The sequence below is a fragment of the Plecotus auritus genome (genome assembly GCF_963455305.1).
Source record: "Plecotus auritus genome assembly, chromosome: 2".
NCBI classification, from domain to species: domain Eukaryota; kingdom Metazoa; phylum Chordata; class Mammalia; order Chiroptera; family Vespertilionidae; genus Plecotus; species Plecotus auritus.
In genome coordinates this window covers 93,762,980-93,780,615 of record NC_137771.1, presented here as the reverse complement: position 1 = coordinate 93,780,615, position 17,636 = coordinate 93,762,980, and the positions used below count along the sequence as shown (strand labels likewise).

The 17,636-nt window shown below is 44.3% G+C and overlaps 1 protein-coding gene across 1 annotated transcript in view; it reads right to left on the bottom strand.

Moving 5' to 3' along the window:
- Window positions 1–1,448: 1,448 nt before the first annotated feature.
- Window positions 1,449–17,636, bottom strand: part of F13A1 (coagulation factor XIII A chain) — a 209,464-nt gene continuing 193,276 nt past the window's right edge. Inside the window, exons 14-15 of the mRNA XM_080656002.1 lie at window positions 9,288–9,424; window positions 1,449–3,275 (exon numbers count right to left, since the gene is read on the bottom strand). Coding sequence (XP_080512128.1) covers window positions 3,122–3,275; window positions 9,288–9,424 — 291 coding nt within the window. The 3' untranslated portion in view covers window positions 1,449–3,121. The remainder of the gene's footprint in view (window positions 3,276–9,287; window positions 9,425–17,636) is intronic.

Genomic DNA, 17,636 nt, shown 5'->3' with positions numbered 1-17,636 from the left:
CTGCAGCAACACACTCCTGCCCCGAGGTCGTCAGAGGCCCTCACTCAACCTCGGGCGGGACTCTCAGATTTTCCTCTCTCTAATCCTGATTTAACTACACTGCACATACCCTACCACCCACAATCATCGGGTAAGATCGAGAGGATCAACAGCCTCCTTAAAGACCATCTAACTAAACTCTCTCTAGAAATTCGCAGCTCCTGGCCGGACCTCCTGCCCATGGCCCTGACCAGAATCCGGGCTACACCAAGGAGTCCCACCTTCTTAAGCCCTTTTTGAACTCCTATATGGGAGACCCTTCCCTACTGACCCTCCTCTCCTGGCTACTTATCTTCCATACCTGCCCTTTCTCAGGCAAGTTCTCCAGGAACACGCTGATAGGTTTCTGCTCAGGCCAGAACCAGCCAACCAAGACTCCCGAGGACCAGCCCTCCAGCTGGGGAACTCAGCCCTCCTCAAGAACCTTACCCCCAGGTCGTATTTCAGCTCCAGGCCCAGAAAAGCAGCAAAACCAGGCAAGTGACGCTGTGGCAGCCTCAGGACCAGCTTTTACCTCCCAAGTGACTCAACAGGATCGCTCTCGAGACTTCACCAACTGGAAAACACTCCCTGTTTTTCTGCTCACTCACCCCATGGCTCCTCCCATCATTAGGCCCACTGGTATCTATTCCTTTAATTTTTCTCTTTGGCCCCTGTCTCATGCACTGTTTCACTAGTTTTTTGCAGAACAGAATGCAGGCGTTCACCAACCAGAAGGTGGGAGAGATCTCTCTGGCCTTGAATTCAGAACCTAGCACCAGAATCCTTGAGACCCCGGGTAGACGCCCCTAACGACGCCCCCTCTCAGCAGGAAGTAGCTACGGAAAACGGACCTTCACCCCCTGACACTGCCCAGACTCTCAATTTTTTTAATATCACCAAAAGCCTGGAATGATAGATCCTCCCTCCCCCCAACTGGTGGGCGGAGTTATGACATAACCAGCGTCTGCACTGGGACATCCCCGAGACATTCAACCACCAATCAGCGTGTGCCGAGTGCCCTGGGCCCCACCCCTTCCTGTTCTGCCCTGGGCCCAACCCCTTCCTGTCCCTCCCCTCAAAAGGTGAGTTCACCGCTGCACGTGTTGCTGTCTCTCCCAGTTTGCGAGGCAGCCCGGCTGAGGTCCCTCCTTCTCCTCCTCCCCCTCCTCTAATCCTGGTCTTTCTACCCTCCTCCGTAATGAATCTCACTTGTTAGTGTGGAATAAACCTCCTGTTTAACATGCCTTGTTCCCCGACTTCCGTTTCCCGTGCCTCGAACCTTACAGACTTCAGTACCAACTATGGTCAATTTTTTGAAAGGAGAAATGCTTGTCTTCTTGTCCAGGTGGATGATCTACTAATGAAGGTGATTTATTGAGCAGTTGAGTAGTAGTATGTTATACTAAAAATTCAAAGCATTCACTTTTGTGCAGATGCAAACACAATCAGGTTAACTTTATTTTAAGTTTTGATTACATTCTAGTTAATAAGAATATACTACATTAAGCCAGATTGACAGTCTCACAGAATGCCTTTAACTTTAAAATTGGATATTGGAAGGCTTGGCAAATGCTGGGAGATTACTTAGTAGAGTTAGTGTGATGTTCCCATAGGGGGCCAGCTACCTTCATGGACTCCTGGTGCTAAAAGCTCATAAACAGTTTCAAAGACTTAGAAATGTGGTTATATGGACTAAGAATTTCATTCTGGCCTCTCCCTCAGGTTTCTTCTGCTCTTTTTTGTTTAAGAATCACAATCTACTGACCTAAATCACACCCTAAGCATATCAGTGTGTAATTCTGACCATGCATCAGCTTTGCAAATAAATACTTTGGAGCACAATACAAGTGATGTCAGCATCCTCTGTCATAGGGTCTGCAGTACTACTAGCTGTTTGCAAGGCAGAATCCATATTACCTCTCAGCATCTGAGTGATGAGCTAAGGTCTCAACATGGGTGATGTGAAGGACGAGAGGATTAGTGGCTGCCCCTCCTCCCACAGGCTTGGTCACTAAATCTGCCTGCTTCTCTAAATTGTTGGGCTTATTCTGTCTCTAAATGTATCATTATGCAAAATGATCCCAGAGAGACAGGTGAAGTATAATTACTAATTAAAGAGGCTAATTCCTGATTCCTCCTGTTGCAAGCTAGACTCATTAATTTCTAGTACAGTCATCCTTGCAATTTTTACAAATTGAAGGCAAGACCCTTCACCAGCAAAACAACTACAACTTGCTTTATTAGGATACTCCGCTTCATTGTGGTGGTTTGAGGTATGCCTATACTGTAGCCCAGAAAGGGTTAAAGAGCTATTGGTTCCTGCTGATCAGGCCATGATGTGACACCACCTATAAAATGCACCATAAAACTGCATTATTTAATAGATCTGAGCATTGCACCTGCTTTCTTAGTTCCTCTTAGGTGATTAAGTTTCTCACAAATGCAATTTGCTAATATGGGGCCACATCTTCTCACAAGGCAAATCTGTGAGATTTGGCAGGCAGTTGCTTTGCTGCAGGTGTAAGATGAAAGACCTTTCCTGAGCTTTGCCAAGAAGACAAATGATGTGGTACTCAATCCATGGGAAAAAATATTCTGACACGAGGGCAGAACCTGCTTCTAAGAAAGGGAAATAGAATTTTAGGGCTGAATCATGTACTTCCCTCCATTTGGGGGAGTATATCACCCTTATAAAAGTATGGATGGGGGGCCAGAAATCTTGTTTTACATAAGGCCAGGTATTTAGCAAATCCCCTTGCTAAGGGAAGTCCTCTGATATTTGAAGCTGCAGCCATTTGTGATGATAAATGATGATTTTTACTCTTATGAGATATGAGAGTTTAATTAGGGCTTAATTAAAGCTAATCCTCAGAATCCTTTGGAAGGTAGAGCGATGAAAAACTAGCTCCCACTATGAATAGCCTGAGTTTGGGCAAGTCTATTTTGAAATACACAGCATCCCCACTCTGGCGCCCTGTCCAGTCCTGCCTGGGTCTTCACAACTAAGTTAAAGTAAGAACTGACTATTTTTGCATTAGAGTTTCCTTAGCCAAGATTAGAAGAGGCCAAGTGCCTGGGTCCATCTCAGCCTCCTGCGCATTTACACAGAAGGCTGTCTTTGAATCTGCAAATCCAGCTCGCCATACACATGTCTCAGGGAGTCACTGGTCATGCTGGCCATCAGCTTCCGAAGGCCGGAGACCCAAGGCCGACACACTTCTTCCCATTGCACAGTGGAGTTGGGCCGGATTTCACTGAAAGGATGAAAAGAGAGGCAAGGTTTTACTTCCCGCAGAGGCAGATCCAGTTTCCCAACTTGATCAGGAAGCAGTGAGAAGCCCTGCTCTCTTCTCTCAGTTGATGGTGGCTAGAAGACTGGCTGGTTCCAATAGTTACAACCCAAAGGAGGGCCCTATTGAAGCTCTGCCAGAGTCTGCCAGTGACAGTCCCTTGGGCCATGGTTTTTTCCTCTTGGATGCATCAGCATGTCTCTCAGTATATGTGGTCCATGCAGTGTATGGTGGAGCTGGGCTGAGCCCTACCATCCACGAGTTAACTGAACTCTAACTTGTTCCCAATCCTCCATAGTAACCTCACCAATGTGACTGAACTGCCTTGGCCCCATCTGTGACTTGACTCCTATCTGAATCCCTTGGATGCCTTTGCTGAGGTGCCAACACTCTGACTAGTTCTCACCAGCCTCCTTGGGATAGACCTTTTCCCAGGCCCAAGATCATAACCCTGCCTGCTGCCAAATGTCTTGGCATATCTGCATGCTCTGTAATTCGTAATCCTGTTTCAACCACCAAACTGGGTCCTCTGCCCATGCACTTTTCTGCTCCTCATTGGTTGCCTGCTGATAGAGAGCCTAGCCTTTGATGGTCTTGGTATTCTCCTCTTGCTCTGCAGCCCATGCTCTGAGGCCTTGCTAAGCTTCATGGCCAAGCCCACTGGGGTGCATAACTGAGGCCAATCAGGATTAGGAGGGTTTAAGTTTCTCTGGGGCATATCATATATATCACTCATATCAGCTTCAGGAGGAGATTGCAGCAGGTTTTATATGTATGATGGTTGAGCTAGATACTATTTGACACATTTTAAAGTTAAGAAAAATGGAAGATTAAACAAACAAACCAACTTTTATAAGACCACAGAGCTGTTAATGAGCAGAAATGAAATTCTAACCCAGGTTTATCTGATTTCCAAATCCATGCTCTTTCTACTACTGTATACTGTACTTCATACTATACCCTATAAGAAGATGACTTTTTGGTCACTGCGCTTGCTTTTCCACAAGTTTGATTTCTCAAGTAAGTGCTGTTCATGGCAGATTACTGGTCTTTGCTCTCTAACTCTCAGGGAGGGCACATACTGGGTGGCCTTGCATGGGACCCTGGGCCAGTGCTTTTCTGGGAGAGCAACAGGGGAATGAATTGAAAAGAGGGATAAGGGATCTGATTATTTCCAGGGGGTACTAAGGCTCAGCACGTAAGGATTGGAAAGCAGTTAGAAATCACTTAGTTCAATAGTCTCATTCTACCGAAGAGGAAACTGAGATCCAAAGGGACATGTGGAAGTTTCCATGGCCACAGAGCCCGATGGTTGGGGACGATGGAAAAAGACACACTGGGGGACACGATGAGGGCACTTGTGTTCAGAAATGAGAAATGTATTGTGTAGAGGAATTCTGTGGCTAGATCCATAGATAGATTGGCCAGGGACTAGAGGAGGGAATCGTTGTTAGCACCGTGGAGGGACCTGGGGGACCAAAGGATTTGGGGTAACACTGTAGCTTTGGACTCAGGGTGGTTGGAGGTGTTGCAAGGAAGAACTGTGAAGGAGAGTCTGGAGTGGTCCAAGGGCCTCAGCCACATGAGCTCCCATTTGCTCTCGGGGTTGGACCCACACCAAATCACTTTAGACAGAGCCAGAGTGAAGGGAGAAACATGGGCCACACACCTGTGCTTGACCTATGCTATGTAAAATTGGAATCCAATTTTACATAGTGACATAGATTTCCTCAAATGTCACTATAACAATATATACTTCCACTGGCTGTGGGTGTATCCTCTGGGACAAAAGAGGGAAAGAGGCCCAAGTCCTAGAAATCCAGATGCTAAATAAGAAATCCATTTCTCTCCATATCTGTGGCCAGTGAACTGAGAAAGGCATTGAGGCCTTGGGAACCTCTCTCTTTGGGGCTACTCTGGGCATTGACTTTACACTGATAGTCTAAATGTCTCCATTAATTTGGTATTTGCTAACACTTTTCATGATTTTTTTCTTTATAAATGTGACTATATAAATTCTTTAAATCAGTTATAGAAAAGCTAAACTATGTGAAAAGGACACACATATAACCTATATATGTAGTTTTTAAACTCAGTAAGTTGATTTTATGATTCAAGATTTAAAAATCATTGACCTCACTATGGGTTTCCTCGCCTGTAAAAGGTGGATACTATGGAATATAGAACAGGGTGTGAAGAGTTTATATTTGTACTGTGCTTAGAACTATGGCAAGGCATGGGAAGTGCCAAGTGTTAGGTATGTGGTGTTATTTTTATTATTATCACAGTCACTTTTGTGGCTGCTGTTTTCTCTGCCTGGACCGTCTGCAAAATAATTTAGGACAGTAGGTTCCTCCTGCCTGTATGTGGAAAAAAAGTTATCCATCCTTAATTTGCAATGATTAATTCAATAGGAATATGTTTTGAGATATTTATTTCTCAATAATTGTGCTATTTTTACCCCAATCCATTCATTTTCCCTTGTCTGGTTTCCCCAAGTGATCAATCAGAAACACTTTGTGAAATAGTCGTCTTGCTCAAGGATCTGGCCTGCAGCATGTAATGAAGGTAACTACCTCAGACAGAAACTAGTCTCTGAGCTTTACATTATTTGTGCTCACTCATAAACTCGCCCACATGATGATATTCACACCTGTATCTCATATATGTACACGTGTACACTCATCATATCTGAGCCAACACAAAAATGCTACATGAAGACACACATGCATGTCTAAGTATGCTTTTGCCTACAGACAAATAGATACAGAAAGAGAGAAATAAATCCTTTCCCCACCTTGGTAAGTGGAGTAATACTGTAATAATCTTATTTGCCTGCAGATAGATGTGGTGATAAATGGTTCTCAGTAATGTGCTGAGCCATCGGGATATGCTGGCCATTTATCATCTTGAACACATGTGGGCAAATGGGATTATTATTACAATAAACTGCAACTCTCTATGGTTTGTCCTCCATGGGTCTAGCCCTCAACTTCTGTCCTACTTGAAAAACTCAACATTTAAACCAAAATCACGAAGTCAGGGAGCCTTTCTCTTGAAATAACTCCCTGAACCTGATCATTTTTAAAAGAGAAAAATGAATCTGGAAGATGAATTATTTTATGTCCTGGGAATATCAAGTGCAGCAACGTAAAAGCTGAGATTCTGTGAGAGGAGGTGGGGGAAGAGCAGGAAGGTAAACCTTCTCAGAGTAGAGTTAGCTTATACCCTGATCAAGAAATAAAACACGGCACCCACTGCCTTTTTTGTTTCTACTTCAATTCCCAGCTCACCAGCTCCTATCTTCCAGACCCACTGTTTTGAGCAAGACACACCCTACCTTCTAAGACCCCTGCAGGGGTGTGGGTAGACCTCGGGGTGGTGACTCCCTTTACTATTAAAGATGTGTGTCCTGCCCTACCTGGTTTAGCTCAGTGGATAGAGCGTCAGTCTGCGGACTGAAAGGTCCCAGGTTCGATTCCGGTCAAGGGCATGTACCTTGGTTGCGGGCACATCCCCAGTAGGAGGTGTGCAGGAGGCAGCTGATCGATGTTTCTCTCTCATCGATGTTTCTAACTCTCTATCCCTCTCCCTTCCTCTCTGTAAAAAATCAATAAAATATATATTAAAAAAAAAAAGATGTGTGTCCTAGAAAGGAACTCAGCCTTGTGAAGGATTCTGCTTCTACAGAATTGCCCTTTTCAAGAGCCCAAGTCCTTACACAGACCTGCCACTCTTAGACCAGATCTTGACATCAGAGGGCACTCTGGAGTGTTTCTAGCTATCTGGCAATACGGTTGTGGGCATCGCTGGCTCAGTCCTTGGTTGTGAAGGTGTGTGCTAGAGTCAGGAGGAAATGGATAAAGTAATGCTCTCCCCAAAGCCCCAAGCCTACACTAGATTATATATTTTTTCCAATTTTTGACAGTTTCTGAAAAATAAAGCTTCCTGACTTTGGAGAGATCCACCCCTGGATCTGAATTCCCATGAGAGATGGAGGAACTGGTGTCCTGTCTGTTACCCATCTGCCATAGACCAATATATTGAAGTAACTAATAATAGCACCTTAAGGCAGAGTATGGGTGGGACATTTGCCTAATGCCCATGTTAGGACTAGCCTCTTTCATCCTTTCTTATTCACTCTACTTTACCCACCCCAATGTCAGATATTAACAATAATCAGTGCACCTATTTTGAGCCTTATGCCTTCCAACTAGTGGGTCATTGTGCTGTGTGAGCATTACTCTTTCTTCTAACACATAGATTGTTTCTTTCATGCACTGGCTTTCGATCAAGGTGGGATTCTTGGCACAGCCAAGGTATAAAGGTAGCAGGAGTAAAGGTGCAAAAGTACCCTCAGATGGGGCTTGTGGGGTTACTGATTGAGAAGCAAAAATTAATACAGCAGGGGGTTGTGTTGAAGAAGAAACGTTTCACTTTGCCAAGCGATTCTTGCATCTGATTCAAGTTGGAAGGTGCGAGAATGAGTGAGTGAGACTATGGTTTCTGACAAAGCAGACCTCTCCCTCAAACTAGGGTTGATTTCTAATTTAATTCTTTTTTTTCCCTCCTGCACTTTCCTATTATCACAGGAAGGTTGTGATGTTTTGTGCTTGCATTTTTTTTAAAGCACTCAAGTTATTTTCTCTGCTGTTTATTGCATCTACCAGCATCAGGCATCTCTTCTGGTGTGCAGAAGCTGTGGGCACTGTAATTTGAAAGAAATGCAGGGAGCCCTTAGTGGGCAAATTGCTTTTTAAAGGTGCCCCAGAAGGGGTGAAGGAGGCCTTGTACTTGTCCCACAGATTACAAAACAGGGTTGCTTCTATAAAGGATATTGGGACAATCTCCAATGAATCTGGTCATCAGGCAGTTTCCAAAGCCCCCACCTCCCTTTCTATACCTTGGAAGGTCACCCCATAGGAAATTTTCTACATTGATTGATGCCGACAGTGACTTATTTGTGGTAGAAATGAAAGTAATAAACCTCAGAGATTGGGATCTATTCTGGGTGTCACACTCTAAGAGGAATACTGACAAATTGGAGTATGTGGGAGAGAGAGGGAGCTAAAACCATATTGGAGGCGAGAGGAATAAAGTCAGGGCAGGTATAGAGAAGACTTAAGGAAGATGTGACAGTTGTTTGCAAACATTTGCAAGTTGTCAGATGGAAGAGAGATGGGCCTTATTTTGTGTATAGCTCCAGATGATAGAATTCAGATCATTGGTAGGATCAAAAGGTACAATTGTTTTCTAACAATTAGTGCTAGCTGAGCATTTTGGTCTGTTTTGTGGGTGACAGTATTTGTCAGTAGAAGTCAAAGAAGCTGAGAACTGTCTGGTACAATCTGATGGTGCTAGGTTGGAATGAAGCAGACTTTCATTTCTATTATCACGGTCCTGGGGTAGTCATTGGTTCCCTGACTAGGAAACAAAGTCTAGAACTCTTCAGACTCATCTTTATTCTCCTGAGTGCGTGGGCTGGTGAAGTCTGGGAGGTGGAGTTGGGAAGAAATAATCCAAGAAAAGGAACACTTAGGGAATAGCATATTTGACATATATGCTATTAGTAACATCTTTGACACATTAGAAGAATTGATACATGAGGAAGTGGTAAGGCACAAACATGCTTGACATTTGGTTCTGGAATCAGCCACCCTGAGTCTGAATCTTGGTGTCACTCTTATAAGCTGTGCACCTCGGGATAAATCAGGTGACCTCTCAAAGCCTCAAAGTCCTCTCCTCCCAAAGGAAGATAATACTTGTACCCACCTCATTTGGATGGTTGTAGGAATTAAATGATGGAAGTTTGATCAAACCAGCCCTATTTTTACTTCATGCCCCACAGAAATGCCGGTAAGGAAGTGGCAGCTTCTAAGACATTTTCATTGGGAATTCGATGTAAGTTTGGAAAAGACACAGAGAACTAAATGTCCCACAGCCCCACATCACCTTCCCACAACCCTCAGCACATACCGGAACATCTTCCTCATTGGTTTTGTCACTCCAGGACCTTCCAGGCGTATCCAAACATTTTGCAGAGTTTCCTTTAAGGGATTGGTGAACTCAACTGTCACAACCATGTCAGAACCAACCATCTGAGCGCCACGGACCTAAGAAAAGAGTTGGGGGAGAACACAGCTCATTAACAGCACATAAAACCTCTCTCTGCTCTCTTGTGTCCTTTACCACCTTCACTGTTGCTTCTGTTTGCAGTAGGATTATTTTTTGGCAAGGGAAGGAACCAGTGTGATGCAGATAGCTTATTGCTTTGACTGGGAGACACCTACTGAGAAAAAGATGGAAAATTACTAATTAGAATCACACTCTTTTCCTCATTATAAAAAGCACCCTAATTAGAACTCAGGTTAATAGCCTGGCCATTGGCTGCTCTTTGTCAGCAGACGGTAGAAATGCATTTGGTGTAGTAACAGATTTCATGGTGAGGGTGGCCAGGTGAACTCTGCTTCTGGATAGGGCTCTAGTTTCCTGCCAGGACTTGGGGAATTCCCGAGTTCAAGAGGAAAAAATGCTCTAGGGGGCATGTGCCTTCTCACTATTAGAAACACTATAAAGAACTATGTCCAAAGAGGGAGTCCTCACTGTTGAACTTGAAGAGAGGAAGCTGGACACTAAAGTAGCCAGAAGAGACTTCATCTGCAGCTGCAACATCTGAGTCAGGAGAGGGTGAAGCTAATTGTGGGTGAGTTTATCCATATCTCGGCAGGATCAGGTGTTTGGCAGGAGATGCCAGAGTTCAATACCAGCTTCAACACTTCCTAACAGAGGGGTCTTGTGACTTCCTCAACCTTTCTGAGACTCAGTTTCCTTGGCTCTGAACTGACTGACACTTTTATGGGGTGATCTAAGGGAATGCTATCACCAGTAGTCGTGTTTACTCTGTGCTGCACTGTGCCACACACCCGCAACTACATGCTTTCCCAACACCAACACAATGTGCTGGAACATGTCCAGGTGCCTACAGCATTAGCTTTTTTGCTTAGGGGCTGTGTATCCTGTGGATGGATCTGTAAAGCACTAAGTAATTTGGGAACAAGATAATCATAAAAGTCCTTCATTGCAATAAAAGGGTAGGATGATATAGTACATATAAAGCATCATGACACATGGTAAAGGCTAATACATTACAGTTTCTGCTTTTTGAAGTGGCAAAGCTTGGGGGAGTTATTTTTAATGTTTTTATTGATTTTTAGAGAGAGAGGAAGGGAGAGTGACAGATAGAAACTTCGATGAGAGAGAAACATCATCAATCTGCTATCTCTTGCACACTCCCTACTGGGAATCGAGCCTACAACATGGGCATGTGCCCAGACCGGGAATTGAACTAGTGACTTCTTGGTTCATGGGTTGACGCTCAACCACTGAGCCACACCAGCCAGGCTGGGGGAGCTTGTTTTATTCACCTTTTATTCTAGCCCACTCTCTACTCCAATATCTAGCCAATGCCCAGTAAATATTGTTCAATTAGGCTGACTGCTTAAAAAAAGGAATTTAATGGTTATTTGATTTTCCTATTCAACAACCCAGTCATCATTATACCTTATTTCTTTAAGCAGTGTGTGTAATATAGAAAATGTCATCTGGAAATGAGACTTTCTAATGAAAGGAGAAGGACAGTGCCCAGAGAAGAAGACTCTATAGTCAAGAATAGAACTTTACGGCTTTAATCTGGAACATACAGTTTGTGACTAAACCTATATCTATGGAATTTTGTAAATGTGTAAGAAAAATGAAAATTGTACCCGATTCCCCATGTTTATTACATTCAGATACCCATCTCCCAGGGTGGGATGGGTGGAGAGCAGGCTCACAGGAATCAGGGGTGGAGCAGACGGTGACCATGATGGCGACCACAGCAGCTGTCACCACCGAGCATGGCTTGTGAGCCAGGCAGTGTGTGCAGCACTTTAGTAAGTGGTCCCCAGCCTGGCACGCTCAATGGAATCACTGGGGCACTTTAAAATTATAGAGGTCTAGGCCCTCCCCAAATAATTACTTTGCATCTCAGGCAGTAGAACCTGTCTACTTTAATACAAAAAACAGTTTTTGCATTAAAAAAATACAAACTAAAGATAACATCTAAATAAACTTTCTAAATTCGAGAAAGTTGGGCTCCTTCAGAGACACTACTAGTAACATTTTTTGCTCTGATCATTTTAATTGGGGAGGGGTGATATTTTGGAGCCATCTGCCTTCTGTATACTTGTATAAGTCTGAGCACAAGACCTTTAAAACATCTGATAATATCAACTGACCCTTCCTCCACACAGATTTATACAGTGACAAATATGAGACATGTACAACTGCAAGTAGTTTTAGGGGGCTCATTGAGATAGACCCATGTGATCTCTGCATGGCCTTTGGGGACTTGGGGGCTCCAGGATGAGAACCATCTCCATATTGGGAGGCGAGCACTACAGGAAGATCCGGGCTGTGGAAAGCCACGTGCATCTTTCTTGGTCACTGATGACCGTGATGGGGGAAATCAGGCCAACTGTATGTTTGGGCCTTCATGGATAGGCTTCAGATATGAATATGATTAGAATATTAAGTCTTCTCAGGTAATTTCATATGTCATGTCTAATCAGGTTGCTTCCAGAGATTACCTCTATAATTAGCTGCAGCAGGAGTATATAAATGCTGCTCAGCCTTTCCTGGTCCTGGGGTGGAGAAGGGGCTTGGAAGGGGTAGGAAAAAGAAAAAAGAGAGCCCTTCAAGGTTGGAGAATGCTTCTTTTGCAATTATCAAAGACTCAGTGTCACTTTCCTGACATCTGTCTCTTGTACCCAAATTTAAACTTCCTTCGCCTATCTATTGAGATGATAATGAGCCTTAAAACGCAAACCAAACCAAATATAAAAGCCTGCCCAACATTTAACACCACTATTTTCTACTTAGGAATTTAAGTGGAGATATTTCCCCTCATTCTGTTGAGAAAAATGTAACATAAGCACAGTATTTTCATATTGAGTGTTTATTTGAGTGGTGTGCCACGCTGTGGTATCTGTGAAATGCTGCGAATGATGACTACTGTGGCTGAAAATGTCTGTTCAAATCTAATTTTTTAGAGAATCTGCACTGCTTTTCCTCAGCACTGTAAAAATAATTTCATATAAACATAATTATGTTTCTGATTTCCTTGCTCTCATAAAACCTCAAGTAAAGGGAGCCTTTAGCAATCCAGAGAGTTAGATCAAGAAGACACTTATGTGTATTCACCTTAGAGAAGGGTAGCTATTACTTGAACCACAGAAAAGGATAAAGAATATGTTCTACTCGGTGTCATTAAATTATTTTCAGGTTTGATGGCCCTGATTCTTTAAATTTTTCCGTTTAAAGTATCTCTGTTTTGAAAAATTTACAAAATATGCTTTTCACGTTAAACTTCATTCACCAATATTAACAAACTGAGTTCTTATCTTTTATGCTATTCTATGATAATGAGCAACTGATTCTTTGGTAAACAAGAAAGTTATTGACACACATGCATACACACAAACTTTTGGGAAGAAATTACCTTTTAGGAAATCACAAGGTCTCTTCCACTGAGTATATGCTTTACAATACACATAACTGTATTCAAAACTGAAGTGGGGTTGAAGGAAAAAGATTGAGAAAGCGGTCAGATTCAGTGCCACCAGGTGAGTGAATTTAGTTGGCAATGTGATCCATATGATCTATGAGTTCACCTCACACCCCTTATTTCCAGTGCTTTCAGTCATGAATTCCCTTCTCCTCCTCAGCCTCTGGTCACTGCAAGGAGAAGCAGTGCCTGTGTGTAACCTATGCTCATCAGCACTGGCCCCACCACCGCTACTGGCTAACACACTTACCCCGGCATTTGCTGAAGTGCTAATGGGTTAAGACAGTCAGGCAATGTTCTCAGTCTGCACTGTCCAAATGGTAGCCACTAGCTACATGTGGCTATTTACATTTAAACTAAGTAAATTAAATTAAATTAAAAATACTCAGTTGCACTAGCCATATTTCAAGTACTCAGTAACTACTAGTATATGTGGCTAGTGTCTATCATATAGGACAGTACAGATTTAGAATATTCCCATAATCATAGAAAGTCCCATCAAACAATGCTGTTAACTTGTTTAATCCTCACAACTGTGTGGAGTAAATGCTATGAATCTTCAATTCACAGATGAGGAAACTGGGACACAGAGAAGACAAGTTACTTGTTCAAGTTCACACAGACAGTAAGTAGGGGAAGCGAGACCTAAATGCAAACAGTCTGGTGCCCCAGTCATTGCTTAACCACACCCCTAACTAACTCTGATTAGTAACCACAATATTAATGATAACTTACATTTTATGTTGTTCACTTAGTTATGCAGGCATTCTTCTCATCATTTTATTTGTATTATCTTGCTTAGTCCTTCCTACTGCCCTACGGGCTTGGGAGTAGGCATGATCATTACACATCCCACTGATGTGAAATTGAAACTTAGATGATAGACAAAATGCCCAAGTTACATAGATGGTAAGTTGGTAGGACCCAGATATAAATCTAGGTCTTTCTGACTCCAAAACATTCATCTTTAAACACCACATACACTGTGATCTTTCACAGCAGAGAAGCAAAAATAGTGACTTTTTCTTTGCTGGAAATAGGCTCATTATTTTCTGAAGCCCACTGAGGAATCATTGACTGCATTACCTTATACTGTCACTAAACTATCAGTTGAGCACAATGATTATAAGTTGACCCGGAACTAAATTTGAATACATATATACTACCCAACTTTTTCTTTTTGACTTTATGGGGAGAGAATTAGATTTCTATGACAGAGTGAAATGTGGCAAGATAGCCTTGGGGCCTTGATATATTACATTACTTGATGATAATAGGATTTTCTATTAAGGGTAAAGATGGAGATAATCACTTAAAAAAATAACCAGTAGCCTAAACATAGTGGGATTATATGATAAGGTGGATGGGAGTCATTATTCTTAATGTTTTACTTTATGTGTGTTTTTTACTAAGATTAAAAAATAGCAAACCAGATAAGCATAGAGCTAATTTTGTTTTAGGCACCTGGTTAGCAGGTACTCATTTTCATTCTCAAGTACAGGCTGTTCTGTAGTTGTACTGTGGAGGGAGATAGAGATGTGCACGCTCTGGCGGCAGGGATCCCATGGTCAGGGCCTAGGGTGTGCCCTCCTGGCTGATGGAGCACCCCCACTGTCTGCTCCTCTGTGACAAATGACTGTCAGTGGGTGGAGAGTTAGCTCTTGAGCATGGAAAGCCATGGCTGAGGTGCCCTGCCTGGGACAGTCCCAGATCACAAGGCTTTATCTGCCCAGAGCCCCTCATTATGGGAGCTCAGACAGTTGTGTTTGATTTTCTCCGGAGACGGTGTAGGACAGCACCAAGGGCACAACCACAGTGGCTGAGACACACAGAGACCACCCATGCGGGAAGCTGGGGGAAAACCTGCTGGACTCAGGGTCTGAAGATGGGGGGTTGCCACGGTGTGTCCTTCGGCCAAGTGGCTTGAGCTCTCTGGGCCTGGGTTTCTTAGGTGGTTACCGGGGCTTTTAATGTGAAAGGATCGGGCCGAGCATCTGAAACATGCTAGCATTTACCGATCTAAATGCTGTTGAGGTTTAAAGGAAGACACGCTTGCAGGGTGACATGAGGACCTCCTTATCCCCGAGTTCCCCTATAGAAATGAGGTGGATTCAGTCCTTAGGTTTGGGGAGGAGAACCGCCAAGCTGGGAGCCTCCACCGACACTTTCTAAAGAGAAGGGGAGAAGCCCAACCCCGGGGCACTGCAGGGCCATGGGATGGGCAGGGTGGAGGTGTGTGTCCTGGTGACCGGGACACGTGACAGTCAGGGAGAACACGGGGAGGTGGGAAGGGAGAAAAGTGCTTGGTTGGAGACATGGGGGGAAATGGTTCAGGGTTCAGGGGTTATTTAGAACCTGGTCTCTCTTTTCATTTTCTGTGTTAATGGAAAGTTTCAAATATTCAGGTTTTCACAGAACAAAATAAAACTGTAGTTAATTACAATTTACCCACTAGCCCTCAAGCATTTTGGAAGCACTTATTACATACATCTCAAATGGCTTCCCCAAGTTTAACCTTTCCTGTGGGATAAAGGTATATGAGTTGGGATATTGTAGGAGCAGGGCCCCGGCACCCACCACAGCAAGCAGCCCAGTCTTGCTCTGTTCTGCTGAAAGTGGGGGCTTCCCGGGCATGAGGAGGATTCCACACCTAACCTCTGGGCTCCAGTTAGAACACAACATTGAGAAGTTGTTAAAAAGCCAAGTATTGTGCCAATCAGAAGAGATCAGGATGTGGAGCCAGCACTGGGGTGTGGCTGCACAAGTTAGGCAAGGGTGCTCCTTTTTTGGGGTGGGTGCAGCTCTCTGCATGGCTTGGTGAGTGGTGAGTGGGCTGGATTTGGTGCCCTCATAGCCACTCCACTCCCCAGGCTCAGCACGGTCTGCACAAGCCTGGAGTGGAGCCTGCCCAGAGGTAGGTCCCAGCACCCTGGGGAGGGTTGGCAGGGACATAGCTTGTGTGACCTGTGTTAGTTATCCTCATTGCTGCAAGTCCAGAGCACAGAGGCCTGGCCAGTCAGAGCTGGTGGCAGGGGCATTCTGCTTGTGGATTTGTATGAACTGCCCACTTCTATAGGCCCTGTAGACACTGTCCATGCTGGAGGAACCCCGCAGGCTGGTGGCAGGGGTGGCCAGGTCCTGAGAGAACAGTGCAGCTGCATTCCTGCAGCTGATCAAGGGTGGGCACTGCCGAATGCATTCACCAGCAATCTTTCAAAGAAAAAGTCAATAAAAATGTTCTTAATGCCGAGTTTTCTCTGATAATTCTTAAAAAGCATTTTCTACAATTATCTACAGAGGGAGCACCAAATAACTATTTGTTGAGTGAATTCAAGAAATTAATGAATAGATGAGTGACGGACTAAACTAAAAGATTAATAAACACTAGAAATTTCTTTTAGTCAACAAAACAAATAAGTAAGGGGCAAATGCATGTTACAATCTTATCAATGCCACTCTAGGCCAACACCTACACTTGTGGGGGCCCTAGGGCAGTGAAGCACATTAAAACTCATGTTAAAAAATCTTGGAAACAGTCAATTGTTCTTATTTTAAGTGTTTAAAAGAATTTTTAAATTTTTAAAGCACCTGTGTGTTCATGATTATAATTTTAAAAATTATGTACATAGAAAGGGTTATATTTTCTCTTAGCAGCATTGCTCCTAATGCATATGAGAAGATGAGTTCTACAGGGGTTTAGTGATGTTCTGCAAATCCCGCAGGACTTGTTTTACAGGATAATACTGCCAAGGTCTTGGCACCTGAGCGGTTTTAGAATGGCACTTGGAATAGTTTATTTCCCAGATCCTGAATGGGGGTCCTCTGTTCTCTCCCCCAGCCTTGCTCCAGGCTCTTCAAGATTGGCTTCCCACACATGAGGGTTCCATAGGGAGCAACGCACTTGACACCCAGCGGTCAGATTCAGTGCCACCAGGTGAGTGTTACCTTCACTTTAGGCCAGAAGGCCACATGCTGCTCTAAGCAGTTCTCAGGGAGTGATTGTGGGATTTCCAGGCATAGATGGTACTAGGCAGGGAAGGAGGAAACTTTAACAGCTACCAGGTCCTGGCATGGGCTCAGCATTCCCACAAACATTACAGATGTTAACCCACAGAAACTTTGTCTTTTATATGTAACTAGAGGCCCAGTGCACAAAATTCGTGCATGGGGGGGGGGGAGTGTCCCTCAGCCCAGCCTGCACCCTCTCCAATCTGGGACCCCTTGAGGGATGTCCAACTGCCCGTTTAGGCCTGATCCTGGTAGGATCGGGCCTAAACAGGCAGTCGGACATCCCTCTCACAATCCAGGACTGCTGGCTCCCAACTGCTCACCTGCCTGCCTTCCTGATTGCCCCTAACCACTTCTGCCTGCCAACCTGATCACCCCCTAACCATGCCCCTGCCAGCCTGATTGATGCCTAACTGCTCCCCTGCCAGCCTGTTTGCCCCTAACTGCCCTCCCCTGCAGGCCTGGTCCCCCCCAACTGCCCTTCCCTGCAGGCCCGGTCACCCCCAATTTCCCTCCTCTGCCGGCCTGGTCACCCCTAACTACCCTCTCCTGCAGGCTTGATCACCCCCAACTGCCCTCCTTTGCAGGCCTGGTCCCTCCCAACTGCCCTCCCCTGCTGGCCATCTTGTGTCCACATGGGGGCAGCCATCTTTGACCACATGGGGGCAGCCATCTTGTGTGTTGGAATGATGGTCAATTTGCATATTACTCTT